The sequence below is a fragment of the Salmo salar genome, chromosome ssa12 (genome assembly GCF_905237065.1).
Source record: "Salmo salar chromosome ssa12, Ssal_v3.1, whole genome shotgun sequence".
In the NCBI taxonomy this organism is placed as follows: Eukaryota; Metazoa; Chordata; class Actinopteri; order Salmoniformes; family Salmonidae; genus Salmo; species Salmo salar.
Window position 1 is genome coordinate 30,149,501 of NC_059453.1, and position 16,130 is coordinate 30,165,630.

Sequence of the window (16,130 nt, forward strand, 5' to 3'; positions counted from 1 at the left end):
CTTCACGGAGAATCACCAAGGGCTACCCGTGCATTCAGAATCAATGAAAATTGAAGCACAGAGAATGGATGTATAGTCAGACCTCGAGTCACCCTTTTTGTCAGCAGCTACTGGTGGGCAGAAGTTAAACTACAACAGCCCCCTACAGTAGCACTTTAGTTAAACAGTCACCCCCGTAGCCATCATTTTTGGAAAGGAATTAAGGTAGGAAAGTAGAGAAGGGGGCATTTTGCCAAACTCAAGTCTGAGTGGGTTGGCAGCACGAATTTAAAGATGTATGCGGAGGGAAGTTCTTATGGGTGCCTATAGGGGTGGGTTTTGTGCAATGGAGAAAGCAGTTTCTCATGTATAACTACTGCTGCAGTTTATTTGCCCAAAGTGTTCCATATGGAAAAATGTTGGGCAATGGTTAGACGCATCATGCTGTTTCTGGGCCATTGGCACCGAGAAGAAAAGACAAACCAAAACTAAATGAACTCTACTAGAAACGTTATTTAGAGACTTTAATGCAAAAACAACGCCCTTTCTACTGTGAAATAAATGGGAATGATTTGCGTAATCACAGCACAGCTCATCACAAACAACACCGATGTATTCGTTCTGTCTATAGGCTGTTTGTGTTGTCAATAGGGCTAGAAAACAGGTACAACAACAACTCTGGCTGTTCGATAAAAGGGAATTTAAACCACCCCGACTTGCATATCTTAGCGGTGACGCAATGTATCTGTGTATGGTAACTAGGGACCTCAGGCCATGGCTATTATCCAAAAGAAAATCACACTTATAATGAACGACCTAATTAAGGGAGACCCCTAAACCCCACCCCCACTCTGCTTCCCGTTACACAAAAGTAGGCCTACTTGAATAATAGTCTGCCCTAAGTTTGGTTCAATAAAAAAACACATCGTGGACACAGAAAGAGAGTATTCATTGCATATGCGAGCAAAGAGGGAAAACCCAAATATATATTTGACCTACTGTTTGAGTTTTGTTCAGGAGGGGGCTCGTTCTTCTAAATGTTGGGTACATTGTAATTGTGTGAGGATAGCGCCGCGCGCCCAAGGAAGCTCACTCACTGTATATTAAGGGGAGAGCAGGTGCTGCGGAATTACCATACAGCTGAGTGCACAGAGAGAGGGAGAGCAAACTTATTCCTTCAGCACACAATAACAAAGTGCCCTCAGGACGGCCACGCGGATGTCTCTCTCCTTCTCTCTCTCTCCTCGCACACACACACGCACACACACACACACACACACACACACACACACACACACACACACACACACACACACACACACACACACACACACACACACACACACACACACACACACACACACACACACTTTCTTCACTCCACAGAATGAAAAAGGAAAAGCGAATGAAAAACTCTGTGCCACATACAAAGGTTTTTTTCTACTTTACCTCACCACACACCCTTGCCAGAGAATGTTTTCATTACTCAAGCCTTAATTCAAAGTATTCGATTTTCCCACAACTAGAAATGCCAAAACGTTTGAAGAGGGTGGAGTTATGCTGCACAATCAACTGAGTCAGGGTTTGACAAATACACTACACATGGCACGCCACATATTTTGGCTTTTTCAGAGCTCTCCCTGAAAATGTTTTTGAACATAAATGTTGTTTTCTTTCCTAACATAAAAATATACAAGTTAACTACCCCATCTACATGTATAAATAAGCTTAAACACCAAGTGTAGGCAGACTTGTACAATACATTACTGTGAAATACTGCTTTATACTTATAACTGAAATCTGGTTTAAACTGGAATAAATAAATTGGCCATTCTGTTTTGTTATTATGTGCTACATTTTTCGATCTCAAATGTTGTGGAAAGTGAGTCATTCCAGGACAGGTTGCTGAGACAGTCCCATACAGTTTGCTGGAATACTTTGACATTCCTCCATTTTCAATTTTCGGACCCAATACTAGCTTGTGATTTGAGACGATGGGGCTTGGAGAGGTATCCATTGTGATCCCCTGAGCCAGATTGGGGGGGTAGCTCATTTGCATCTTATTACCCTAGCATGCGCCGGCCCATATAAAACTGGCGGCAGGCGGCCTTCACTCAAGACAGACGCACAATTCATGTTGAGGAAAGAAGGAAGAAGGTGGCGGGGAAGTATGTTGGATCAGTGACAACTCTTTCCTTGGGATAGACCACGTCACACAAAAGCAATTTCGAACATTTGTTGCCCTCTTCGTTTCAACAGGGAACGAACTGTGTCAATTGTTTTTTTGTATTTTTTTTGGAGTGGGATTATCGCATTGTAACGGAATTTTGAGGACAGTTCAGGGCAGTTCCAATATCTATTTTGGATTATCTTTTTGTTTCTTGGACATGACTGAAATCGGCGTGGCTGACACCAGAAACTGATGAGAAGACCTCCTAAGAGAAGAAGCGTGCTCAATGATTCATTCACAGAACATGATTTGAAAGGAGACATATTGAGCTTAAATTGAGCTGAGTCGCTCCAAGACTTTTTCCTATTTATTTATTTTTATTTATTGAATATGGGGCGCGCTATTCTTCTGACAGTTGCGGTTATGCTCGTCTTGATATGCAAGGTAAGACAACTACATAACACAGTTAGCGTACTATTCAATTGATAACAATTTCAAGATTTTACATCACATAGCCTATGTTAAATATTGTGTAATAAATACAATTATTTCAACAGGGTTTTTGTTCAGGAGTTTTCGAACTGAAGTTGCAGGAGTTTTTGAACAAGAAAGGGGTTCAGGGCAACATGAACTGCTGCAAGGGAGGGTTGACGTCGGTTTATCAGCAACAGTGTGAATGTAAAACGTTTTTCAGAATCTGTCTGAAACATTATCAGCCAAACGCATCACCAGAGCCACCTTGCAACTACGGCGGCGCTATAACGCCTGTTCTTGGGTCAAACTCTTTCCAAGTTCCAGAAGCCATGTCTGACAGTTCATTCACCAATCCCATCAGAATTAACTTCGGTTTCACATGGCCGGTGAGTACTCTGCCTTGGGTTAATTCATAAACAAGTCATTCATATCAGCCTCTAGTCACGAGGTCTTTAAAAATCCGTGCGTACAAGTTGGTTCATTTATATAGAGTGGTCTATTAAAGACTAAACCTATACATAAACATGTTAGTCGTGTATATGTTTGTATTATCGTCTCGAAATGTTATTTTATCTTCTAGTATAGAGAACATGTTAGATGTGCCTATCTCGTTCCCCATCTCAGTTGGCCACCTGTCTTATGATGCTATTTGTTTATGTCCTCAGGGGACGTTCTCGCTGATCATTGAAGCTCTGCACACCGACTCCAAAGACGATCTTTCGATAGGTAGGATCAAAATACACTGTCCTACAGCTGTTTGGCTTTACGTGGTGTGATCTAGTCGAGGATAACTTACATTTACACACATGTTGCTAAAGTTCCGTTCTTATTTCCATCTGTAGAAAACCCAGACCGTGTTATCAGCACAATGACCACGCAGAGACATCTGACGGTGGGAGATGACTGGTCTCAGGACCTGCATACTGGAGGAAGAACCGAGTTGAAGTACTCCTACCGCTTTGTCTGTGATGAGCACTACTATGGCGATGGCTGCTCCGTCTTCTGCCGCCCACGAGACGATGCCTTCGGCCACTTCACCTGTGGAGAGCGCGGAGAGATTGTCTGTGACGCCGGGTGGAAAGGCCATTACTGCACAGAACGTAAGTGAAACTTGATGTTCAGGTGTTTTGGGGGAAATATTTGACTAAATATGATATAACATTGTTATTGATGTTTTACGTATAGGCACTTTTTTCATCTCAAACAACATTATTATTATGGTAGCTAAATAGACGTTACTTTTTGGCGTGGCTATAGACATTTTAAAATTGAGGCAACTTGTACAAAAACACCACGCGCCCACACACTCCCACACACACGACCATTTTATTTATTCAAATCGGGCGGAGGAAAGTTTTCGGAATAATCTCACGCGTGCCATAAATTTACATGCTACGTCCGATTCGTTACTCTTGGAGTGGGTTGGCCGCTGATTGGCTTAGGCGGGTGAGGTATTGTTTGAAGTGGGCAGCTGCGGGGAGAGAGTAGACAATGGAGCAGCTGTCGCGCACTGGCAACATACTCACCAGCTGTCCACTCTTATCTGCCCCAATCCGAGACATTAGGGGGAGTTGTGTGCACAGAATGAATAAAAGAGTTTTGACCCACAGCGATGAAAAAGGGGCCTATACTGAAAGAGGGAGAGCGAGAGACAGAGTTTGCTGTGTGCACCCTCCCATTGTCTCTATGCACTATGTTAAACGGAATATTCTTCCACCGTGATAAGGAGATTGTTTTTTTTTGTAAAACAGCTAATGGGTTTAGTTGCCCCCCCTTTAATGAATTTGTTCAGATTTAAGCAATACGTTTTTTGTTGTTGCTCAAAGCCAAACTTAACAAAGAGCATATGTGTAAGAAGTGTTTTTATTTTGCCATGGTTCTTACCCCGTGTTTGTCTCCTTTGTAGCTCTCTGCCTTCCAGGATGTGACGACGAACATGGCTTTTGTGAGAAGCCTGGGGAGTGCAAGTAAGTTAGAGAAAAGACAACTATGATTTTCATGTATTAAAACACTTCCTCAGTTAATATTTTCAGAAATAATCTGTGACATAAAGAGAAACTTGAGTGGGTTTCTAACCAATGTGTTGTAATTATTGTGTGACAGGTGCAGAGTGGGTTTCAAAGGGCGGTACTGTGATGAGTGCATCCGTTACCCAGGCTGCCTCCACGGGACCTGCCAGCAGCCGTGGCAGTGCAACTGTCAGGAGGGGTGGGGAGGCCTCTTCTGTAACCAAGGTGAGTCCTACTGGAGAGAGAGAGAGAGGGAGGGGAAAGAGAGGGAGGGAGAGAGAGAAGGGGGGGGTGGGAGGGAGGGGGATTTAGAGAGATGACACAAACAGAGACAAAGAGATAGTGTTGCGAGAGAAAATGTAAAAAAAATGTAAGAAAAAGTGTGAGAGTGACAGAAAGACATTAGCTGGGCTGCTGCTGTTGTTGTTCTGCCATATGTTCCAATGGGACTAATGGACTAATCCACATGTGCTGCTTGTCCTCCTCCAGATCTGAACTACTGCACTCACCACAAGCCCTGTATGAATGGAGCCACTTGTAGCAACACTGGCCAGGGGAGCTACACCTGTTCCTGCAGACCGGGCTTCACTGGGGATGCTTGTGAGATTGAAGTCAACGAATGCACCCTGAACCCCTGTCGAAATGGAGGAAGCTGCACTGTAACTACTGTACAATTACATCATTGTGTTAAAATGTACACTCAATTACAACTAGGATTAGGAAGATGTGGGCAATCATGAATAGCACTGTTGTTGTGATGGTGATCTAATGCATTTTGGAGGAATGTATTTGTTAAGCTTATGTTTCAATCTTTTTCTCAAAGGATATGGAGAACACGCATGCCTGTGCTTGCCCTCCTGGTTTCTACGGCAACACCTGCGAGCTGAGCGCCATGACTTGCGCCGATGGTCCCTGCTTCAACGGAGGCCGCTGTGCCGACAACCCTGATGGCGGATACTTCTGCCAGTGCCCCACTGGCTACGCTGGCTTCAACTGTGAGAAGAAGATTGACCACTGCACCTCCAGCCCATGCTCCAATGGTAAGGGCTAATTGAACAACTTACACAGATGTGTTTTCAGATCTCAGTTTATGTACTTTTTAAATTTAAACAGGTACCTTTCAGACTACAGCCTGCCCCCACATTATTGACCACCCATTGATTCCCAATCGCTCTGCCTCTCACACTAGGTGCCCGCTGTGTGGATCTCGTCAACTCCTACCTGTGCCAGTGTCCCGATGGCTTCACAGGCATGAACTGCGACCACACTGGCAACGAGTGCTCCATCTACCCCTGCCAAAATGGTGGTACATGCCAGGAGGGTCTTGACGGCTACACCTGCACCTGCCCCCCGGGCTACACGGGCCGCAACTGCAGTTCTCCCATAAGCCGCTGCGAGCACAACCCTTGCCACAACAGCGCCACCTGCCACGAGAGGAACAACCGCTATGTGTGCGCCTGCGTGCCTGGTTACGGTGGCCGCAACTGCCAGTTCCTGCTCCCGGACCATGCAGCTATTCGAGGCTCGGAGATCCCCTGGATGGCGGTGGGGTCTGGGACAGCTCTGGTGCTGCTTCTGCTAGCAGGGTGTGCAGTGCTGGTTGGCTGCGTCCGCAACAAGGTGCTGCGTGGTAGCCAGGGCGACGCCACCGTCGGCGAAGGCGAGACCATAAACAACCTGACCAATAACTGTCACCGGAGTGATAAGGACCTGTCGGTAAGCGTCGTAGGGCTCGGGCCACAGCCAGGTGTCAAGAACATCAACAAGAAAATGGACTTCGGAAGCGATGCCGACATGGACGGACCATCGCCGTTGTGTCGGAGCAGCTACAAGAGCCGCCACCCGCCGGCGGACTATAACCTTGTGCATGAGGTGAAGTACGAGCAGGCGGCCAAAGAGTCGATGCTGAGCCTGGAGGCCTCAGCTTGCGAAGAGAAATGCCAAGCTCTGGACTCGAGTTTTGAGTATGAGGAGTGCAGAAATAAACGCAGCAAACATTTAAAAATGTAAAGAACACTCAATAAGATAATGTATCATAATCATATATTGTAATCATATAACATGAAAAAATAAAAAATATCATTTGAATGTCAGATGAGTAATATGGATCTTTGTCTATCTTCCAACAGTGACACTTCAGAAACTTCAAGAAATGAAATTAAACTTCCAGAAATGTCTGCATGTGCAGACACCAAGTACAAATCCGTGTTTGTCATGTCGGAGGAGAAGGACGAATGTATAATTGCAACTGAGGTGAGTTTGGATACTTCTCTTCACTTTTCCTCATTTATAATTGTTTGATTAAGTCACTGCATTTCCCTAAGAGCTTTGTAAACAACAAGTAATGTCCATTTTGTTTCTCTCTTGTCTCCATAGGTGTAACGCAAGCCACCAATAGGCTGTCCGTTGCTCATTTGCTCTATGGGAGAGTTTTTATACTCCTTTAAATGCTGCTCTAACCCTTGGGGGAGGTGTCCCGCCTTGAGACTGCTGCTGATACTGAGACGTTTAACTGATATTCAGAGTGAGCTGGTTCTCTACTGGAAAATAAGTGCAAGCCTGTGGGTTAGGAATCGGTGGGGCAAAACTTTTTTACCTTTCAAAGCGACCTCAAGCGAAGATTTTTATAACGAGATCAAAAAATGGACAAACCGTCACGATAGAGGTGATGTACGATATCTTCGGTTTCGGTTGTAACAGAAATGTAGGTTTGAAGTTTTTGCAACATTTGCACCCAGCCCTTTTCTTTTGCCCCACAAGCCGTTGCTGAGCGCATGAACTGCATCAAACGGTGGATGTTTGGCCATACTGGCCTGTCCTTCACAAGGCTGTTAACATGGATTCTGATCCAATCTCTAGACCTGTGAGGACTGTACTACGTATACTATATCACTGTGTAAAACTGTGTGTTGTTTCAAAGCCCTCCGAACCATTTATGACATTGTATTGATTGTTTTTGGAGATGAAAACTTTGGGTTAAAATCTTTTTTTGCTTCGATACGGATTCTGTCCATTTGTAAAAAATTAAAAATTAAAATAAGTTGTATGATTAAAAAAAGACGTATGATTTAAAGTTGTATGATTTAATTTAATTTAATTTAAGGATTTTGTATTATTATTATTTTTTAATTATATTGTATATTTGCTATGTTTGTTATGAATATTTAAGTACATTTTTTAATGCTGATATTTGCAAAGGCACTTCAGGTCAAGGAATTTGTTTTAAAGAAATGTTATTTAAAGTAAGAGGGATTGTACAACATTTTATTATTGTTACTGCCTCTGCTACTGTTTTTTAATGAATAAATATAATTGAAAGTACAACTTTTTTGTGTGTGACTGTGGTTTATCAGCCCATGCCTAGCGGTTCTTTGGGTTCTGTGAGGAAAGTTAATCAGTAACATCTGTTGTCTTTCCCTGGCTACCCCATGGTGGGCTATTCAATGCCGATGCTGTATGTCACTGCCAGGAGTTGAAAGTGTTTCCGTGGAGACCAATGGGGGCTATTCATAAAAAACAATGTCCCCACGCTAGATGTACTAGTCCGATTTCTACTCCGATGGAAAAAATGTGATAAATGCAAACTAATGCTTTTTTTAAAACATCCTTATATGAAGCAAGAAACAATGAAAACTATTGATGAATGTTCAGTTCAGAACACTGACAAACACCCAGTCAATGTAACTTATCCAAATGTTTTTCTTGATGAATATGCTTTATTATACATCTACAATAATATTTGATGATATCTGTGGTCAAATTCTTCAAAAATCCGATTTTTTTATTTCCCCCATTGATGATTCTTTAACATTTTTCTATTTTCTACACATTTGATTCCTTAGTTGCCCAGCGAAGAAATCATATTTGTTTTAAGCCCAAAAAAGTTGGGACACAATAAAGTAACTGTAAATTGTCACCCCTAAGGTTGGCCTCTAAAGGCGGGTATACTACTATAGCCTGCCTCGTGGCATCACGGGAACAGACTTCAGCAGTAGACAATGATGGAATTGACAATGGGGCCACACAAAAGGCCACCCTTGGGAGAGCCTGTGTGTCCCTTGGCATGCTGGGAAAAAAAGAGAGTAACAGGAACAGATGTTGTTGAGTAACAGATGCCTTCTGGCCAGAGTTCCGGCACTACCAGCCAGACCTTCAAAGGCTCAATCTGGAAAGAAAAAGATGAATCTATAGCGTTTAAGAAAAGCAAGCATTTTATATTGTCTTTCATAAAAATTGGTTAGGATCGAGGGGATCTAGACTTAACAGAAAACTGTGAAATTGGTCAACAGCAAAATGTATTACTTGTTTTTAGTATGGGATAAAACCAAACCTAAAACAAAGAAGATATTCAAAAGTATTTTGATAAGAATACATACACTTGTTTTACCCCCCTATACCCTTTGGTCAAATAATCAACTGCAGGCTTGGCTTGTAGCCATACTTTATTTGGAGAAAGAAATGTTTGAAATGTTTAAAATCATGTTTTAAAATTCAATAAAGCCATTGAAGTACGTACATGTAATTTCTCATAAAAAGTTATATCATGCCTTTTAGCTTTTTCATACATAAAACATGTGGTATACATAGCATGATTGGTGCTTTATAAAATTACTTATTTTCTTATGACATATTTGACTTGCAGTTATATTCAAATTTGCAAAATAAAATAAAAAATGACATTTATCATCCCCTTCACTCAAAGAAAGCTAAATAAAAAAAAGGCAAAACACAGTACATCATTACAATAATGGTTGCGTTCTTCTGACATGGCTTTAAGCACACATAATACAGTACTGTACACAGGTCCACCTCAGACAAAATGTACAGAAACATTCAGGTTGCTGAGGATATAAAAATCTCTGGAACAGCCTAATCACCTGTTTGTTCACAAGGGTTGGCCTGAACCTATATGCAGAACAGATTTAACTGATCTATAAATCATGTCAACTTCCTATTAACAGGGCTTTAACAGATTCCCATTAGAGAGATTAGTGAATCATCAGAACAGTGCGTAGCTCAAGGAGATCATCCTGATCAAGCAGAATGTTTCTTCGTTGTCGTCGTTTATAGTGAGGACTAGAAGGGTTTTGCTGGTCTCACTGCCTCAGTTACCCTTTATGTCTAGTAGGGTCTATTTACTGCATATCTAAAATCACCTTTAAGGTGGGAAGTTGGAAACAAAAAACGAAACATTTTATGTTCTCCATGATATACATTGGTAATCTTAGGGCAAATATATTTTTCTAAGGTCAAATATCTAGGGTAGGACAACATATAAAGCTGAATTAAATTACACAATGTGCAAAAATGTATTGTGCATAGTAATCATTGTCAAATTGTAATAAATATTAACGTGGTAATCAAATCCATTCTGGGTGATTGTATTTCCTCATGATTTATTTAGTTACAATTAAAAACATTTTAAAGTATTAAATGAAGCCGTTGGAGAACATTTTTATAGTTCTCAGCAACAAACCTTCCCATTCATTGGAGAGTGCCCCAAAAGAACCACATAACCCCACATACACATGGATTAAAAAGCCTGATAAAAGTAGATTTTCTCATTTATCCCAAAAAGTGTCACTTATAGTTGAAAGATCCTTTTTCACTTTTTTAATTCATTGCCTTATTGTTTTCGTCTTCATCAATAAATCACAAATGAGCGACAAATACACTCATATCGACAATGTAAAGGAATATGATGTACATTTTTTTTAAATAAGGTTTTAAAAGGAAGGGATTTCAGGTAGCTTTAGTTCCCACTGTTTTTCTGTTTGAAGTAGCTATTAAACATGTGTAGCATAATGCCTGTCTTTGGACCGCCGAGGTATTCTTTGAGGTGTGTAAAACATGCTGAAACGTTTGTCACATTTCAAAATAAAAGTTGTGTCCTTAATTCATTTCCTGTCTCTTCCTGTTCAGAGGTATATGATCCTGGGTCGTCCAGTGCCTCCTGCATGTAATAGTGTTCCTATGTCGTCTTGATGTATGATGGTAACTCTCATTGATTCATTCGCTCTCTTCTTCATTGGTTCATCACCCTGCACTCTTTTTCTAGCCGTGGCTTGTTCTCCTTTTTTGCTTTCTCTCTCCCTTCCCCTTTTCTGTCTCTCTCTTTCTCACCCCTCCTACATTTCCTCCCTTCAATGTCCAGCAATTAGTCTCCAACAGATTTCTGCCTCTCTCTCCCTTTACCTCTCCTTTTCTTCCCCAATCCCAAAACAATTATCTCCCCCTTTTTCCATCATTGGCAACTCCCTCTTGCATATCTGCAAGGGCTTCATAGGTATGAGAAATATGGCACAAACTCCATCCAGCCTCCGATAGGTCTAGATGGAGCATCAACCATGTTGCTCATACCTAGCAATCCTCTCGGATCAGAAAAGGGCTCCAGCATGGGGTGATGGATCAGTTTGAGATTGGGCCCTCCTCCCCCTCTCTCTCCCTCTAGGAGGGCGGCCCGTGGCTGGGCATGTTGGCCATGGTGCCGCCCATCCCAGCTGGGCTGCACATGCCCGAGGGCCCTGCCAGGGCTGGAGGGCTGTGTTTGGGGGTCTGCTGGAGGCCCTGTCCCTGCCCTTGGCCCTGGGTGGCCCCGTGGTCGGCGTGTTGCAGGGCGTGGCGCTCCAGCAGGGTGCGGTGGGTGAAGGCCCGGTGGCACACGGTGCACTGGAAGGTGCGCTCGGCCCGGTGCGTGCGCATATGCACGTTGAGTGAGCTCTTCTGTGTGAAGCGCTTGCCGCACACAGAGCACTGGAAGGCGCGCACGCCCGTGTGCACCACCATGTGCTTGAGGAGGTAGTCGCGCAAGGAGAAGGAGCGCCAGCAGATGCTGCACTGATGAGGCTTTTGACCTGAGGCACACACAACAGAAAATAGGATCTGTTAGTATGACATGTGTATCAGAGTAGGACTATCTGTTATGTGGAGTTTTAACATGTGTATATAACAATCATGAACAGTAAATGTTTTAAAGGAAGTGATAGTAACTAGTATATATAGAAAGTGGTGGCCTACCGGAGTGTATGAACATGTGCTTGCTGTAGTTCTTCCTGGAACGTAACGATTTCCCACAGTGAGTGCAGTCGAAGGACGTCTCAGATCCCTGGGAGGAAGGGGAGGGGCCTGGCGTGCCACAGGTTGACAGAGCAGGGGTCATTGGTGCCGGGGGCGGAGCCTGTTGGCTGTGCTCCGTTCCTGCCATGCTGTCAATCACCATCGGTCCGCCCACAAAGAATGAGGCTGATGGCTGTGATTGGCTGACTGGGTACTGAAAAAGTAGCTGAAAGGGAAACAGGAATTGAAATAATGGCCACCAACGACTTTCATGATTAAAGTTTCCAAATTGTTGCAATGATTACTTTAAAACTATGTTTACATTTGTAACTGACCTGGTTGTTGATGGCCTGTGAGGAGGTAGGGGGAGACAGTAGCTTGTTTCCTCTTCCTCTGGGGTTGAAGGACATGGCCTGAGCCGGCTCGTTCTGGGGCCAGAAAGCCTCGGGGGAGAAAACTCCAGCCTCATCATAGAACACACCCTCCTGTAAGACAGAGAGATAAAATTCACTTATGAGTATTACCTAACTTAATTAACCCTAATACATAACCTTGAAAAGTCTCCAAAACTGTGATAATGATAAAATAATGAGTATAGACACTTTTATCCAAAGCAATTTACAGATTCTGAACATGCAGCCCATACGGGTTTTGTACCCACAACCCTGGCGTTTTTTGCCAGCACCATGCTCCAACAACAAGTTGCTGTCTAGGACAAGACAAGACTCACCTGGCCGAAGGTTGCCATGGATTCCTGCGTGCCTTCCTGCCCTTCAACACGTCTTCCCTCCTCCAAGCCGAAGACCCCTCCATCCGGCTCCTGCACTCCTTCATCCTTCACCACTACTTCCTCTCCTACAAGAACCTAAGAGAAGGTAAAGAAAAATATATAGTCAATTAGAGTATAGAGTCTAAAATTGGTGTTTCAAACTGTGGTGTATGGTCAGGAATGTGAAGACAGTAAAAAGACAATTATAAACCGGGTCGTTCGAGCCCTGAATGCTGATTGGCTGAAAGCCGTGGTATATCAGACCGTATACCATGGGTATGACAAAAAAATACTTGTTTAATGTTCTAATTATGTTGGAAACCAGTTTATAATAGCAATAAGGCACATTGGGGGTTTGTAGTATATGGCCAATATACCATGGCTAAGTGCTGTATCAAGGCACTACGCGTTACATTGTGCATAAGAACAGCCCTTAGCTGTAGAATATTGGCCATATACCACACGCCCTTATTGCTTAGATATCAATTTCTCAATGGACAAATTAAGAAAAAAGGTGCTATTTAGAACCTAAAAGGGTTTGAAGAACCCTTTTGGGTTACATGTTCTACATTGAACCCAAAAGGGTTCTACCTGGAACCAAAAAGGGCTCTCCTATGTGGACAGCCGAAGAACCCTTTTGGAACCGTTTTTTTCTAAGAGTATACATAATTGGCTTAGGTACAATGTAACAACAACTAAAAAGAGGTGCTAGCTGGCACTCCATCCAAGACTTAACATGTTTAATGACCCATAGAAGGGGTGTTCACTGTTTAATCAGTCCATGGAACATTAACTAGGAGGATAGCCTAATATAAGACTTCTGGACAGCAACTTCCTTTCAATTATGTTTATTGCTGACACGTACAGATCTATAGCTTAATTCCCAGCAATGACACAATGAGGGGAATTGCCATCTAGAAGTCCTGCTTTATTCACTTTATTATGTCTGGCTGCATATCTCCCTGCCTTACAACTGTAACCATGGGGAACTTACCTGAAGCCTGAGTGGCTGCCTCTGCTTGCGGCTGTGTCCTCCTGCCCCTCTGTCCCTGTCCAAGTCTCTCCCTCTGTGATGTCCATCCATCTCCTCCTCCTCGCAGTATCTGTCCATCCCCACGAGCTCCTCCGAGAGGTCAGCCACGTTGCTGCGGATACTGTCCCGGCCAATGCTGTCCACACTGCTGACACCAGAGCTGCAGCCGACCGAGAGATTTCCTGAACTTCCAGCATTGGCGCCGTTAGTGGTTGCCGCTAGCAGGTCTCTCAGCTTGTACCTCACATCCTGGGTGCAATTTGAGTTCTTCATGAGGACTCCGGCGGCCCCTGAGCTTAGCCCGTCAGCCCCACACAGGGCCCCGGGGCTGCCCATGTCAGCTAGAGCCATCAGCCCCGCTGGGTTAGCCTGCTCCAGGGCGCCTCCTGGGCCGCTCTCACTAACATTAACACTCAAGTTTGCGCCACCCAGGCCTGTGACCATGTTGCTCGCCCCGCAGTCCCCCAAGGCGAAGTTCGAGAAGCTCTGGTAACCCCCACCACCGCTGACTGCGCCACCACCACCAATACAACCACCACCGCTGTCCCTCCCTTTACCCACTCCCCGCTCCTCCTGCTTGGGCAGGACCCCAGCTGTCATCCCCCCTCCTCCTCCACCTCCACTTGCTGCGGCCGCCGCAGCAGCAGCCACCTTCCTCTGGGAGATGATCTGGGTGCACTCGTCGATGACCGTCTTAATCTGCAGGATGCTGGCGGCGGTGAGGATGCAGAGGGCCTGCGACTGCACCACCACCAGCGAGCCGCTGTACATAAAATCCACCAGCTGCTTCACCGTCTCAGCGGGGACCAGCGGCGGCACCGAGATCTCAGAGTGGCCCAGCAGCAGCTTGTCCTGGAAGAAGGGGCTGCCAGCGGCCAGCACGCAGGCATGGGCACGCAGCGAGGCGTCGTGGATGCGCACCGTCACGTCGCAGAAGAGGCCCTCACGCCGCTGCGTCCGTAAAGCCTCCAGAACAGACTGGCTGGAGTTGTGCAGGTGGATGTAGTGCACCGTCTCCGTGCCCGCAGCCATGGCCTAAGGATGAGGGACGGGATGGGTTGGGAGGTGGTACTGGGAGAGTGTCTGTCGGCTCTGAATCAGCTTGAAGGGGAGGGAAGGCAGGGAGGGAAGGGGGTACGGAGCATGGGCCACTGCGGGGCCAGGTGCCTCCCCTTAAACACTCATCGGGCTGCTTAGAGGTAATGAAGTTGTATCCACTGTGTCAGCATGTATAATAGGATGTGTGAGGTTACCTGAGTGATGCACCTGCTTTGGTGGAGTGGGTTTCCTTGGCAGTCTTGCAAGGCTCCCCTAACCATGCAGTCTGTCACCTCAAGCTCTCAGTGCAAACCTGCTGGAAGCAAAGATAAAATTGTGTTCAACAGAGTATTGTATGTGCTGTAACATAATATAACTGTTTTATCCCACAGGTACAAAATTACAATTGATAGCAAATAATTAGCAGGTGGCAGTGGCCTGTACTAAATGTGGCAGGTAGCCTAGTGGTTAGTGTTGGCCCAGTAACCGAAAGGTTGCTAGCTCGAATCCCGAAGGTAAAAATGTGTCATTCTGACCCTGAATAAGGCACTGTTCCATGGCCATCATTGTAAATAAGAATTTGTTCTTAACTGATTTACCTAGTTAAATAAAGGTTACACACAAATGACCACAGGTAACATGCCTGATTGGACAAGACAAGTGATTTATAAGGGCGGGAATAAGTGGGCGCGTGGGACAGACAACAGCGCATGATAATAATTTTCTTAAAGAATTATCTGCATAGCTAGCTAAAGCCCTTTTTGTGTGGTTGAGTGACAGTGGAAAGAGCGGTATGTGTGAAATGCAATAATGTCGATGATATAAATGTAATGCATCATGATATTATATTTCATACGACAGGCCTATTGACATAGCTATATCTCAGAGAAAAATATCTATGCAACCAGTCAGGCAAATAACTGTCAAATTGTCACAGTAAATGCTACCATATGCTAGCTAGCTATCAAGCGAATGTTATGTACGTTGACATTCTCCTTTACGAATTCAGTTTTGTGAGCATACAAACATCTTCGGTGTGCATTTGCATGAACAACTACAAGCATGTGGTTTGTAGAAATTTATTGACATTACAATAAATTCTAATAACCAAAGCTGACACCTACCACGGTCCAATTAGCATGGCTAACTTGACTAGCTGGCCACTGGTTGAAAATGGCAAGCTAGCTACAAACTAACGTTAGCTAGCTAGCTAGCTTCCTGGCTAGCACAGCCTTCTTGCATTGGTCTTCGACCTATTTCGTCTATCGACAATTATTCTACCTTATTTACATATCTGCAGTGTACAGCGATAATAATACGAGTATATTAATATGCATGCATTTCTGTAAACAAATATCTAACAGTTAGAATTAGCGCGTATTCCTCCAATATTTCTGCTGCAAACACAGTACCAGTGACTGCACAGACTTTGTGCAGAATCACACACAGATCTGTATACATATGGATGGTTAGCAACATGTAGTGCATAATTGTAATGCTTTAGCTTAGCGATTCTCAACTGGTTGGTCGCGACCGAGGTGTTGAATGGTTCGCGAGTGTCTGAGTAAAGAAAAATATAATTGTATTATTTGTAAATTAAGA

The 16,130-nt window shown here is 44.1% G+C and overlaps 2 protein-coding genes across 4 annotated transcripts; one reads left to right on the plus strand and one right to left on the minus strand.

Moving 5' to 3' along the window:
* The first annotated feature begins 2,081 nt into the window (after positions 1-2,081).
* Positions 2,082-7,956, plus strand: LOC106564732 (delta-like protein A). Of its 2 annotated transcripts, none has more exons than XM_014131029.2 (11): positions 2,082-2,593; positions 2,707-3,009; positions 3,289-3,349; positions 3,466-3,723; positions 4,530-4,590; positions 4,727-4,857; positions 5,122-5,300; positions 5,456-5,672; positions 5,822-6,638; positions 6,762-6,885; positions 7,009-7,956. In XM_014131029.2, the coding sequence occupies exons 1-11, from the start codon at positions 2,540-2,542 to the stop codon at positions 7,012-7,014; spliced, it is 2,211 nt and encodes a 736-aa protein (XP_013986504.2). In that variant the 5' UTR covers positions 2,082-2,539; the 3' UTR covers positions 7,015-7,956. The 2 variants fall into 2 exon arrangements, with proteins under 2 accessions (XP_013986504.2, XP_013986505.2); XM_014131030.2 differs by having other exon boundaries at positions 2,083-2,593; positions 5,122-5,291.
* A 1,100-nt stretch (positions 7,957-9,056) lies between these two features.
* LOC106564734 (zinc finger and BTB domain-containing protein 45) lies at positions 9,057-15,974 on the minus strand. Of its 2 annotated transcripts, none has more exons than XM_014131037.2 (7): positions 15,653-15,974; positions 14,744-14,841; positions 13,452-14,525; positions 12,419-12,553; positions 12,024-12,173; positions 11,650-11,914; positions 9,057-11,486 (listed from the first exon to the last, which is right to left on the minus strand). In XM_014131037.2, exons 2-7 carry the CDS (start codon positions 14,807-14,809, stop codon positions 11,080-11,082), a joined length of 2,097 nt encoding a protein of 698 aa, XP_013986512.1. In that variant the 5' UTR covers positions 14,810-14,841; positions 15,653-15,974; the 3' UTR covers positions 9,057-11,079. The 2 variants fall into 2 exon arrangements, with proteins under 2 accessions (XP_013986512.1, XP_013986513.1); XM_014131038.2 differs by having other exon boundaries at positions 14,744-14,844.
* Between the last annotated feature and the right edge of the window lie 156 nt (positions 15,975-16,130).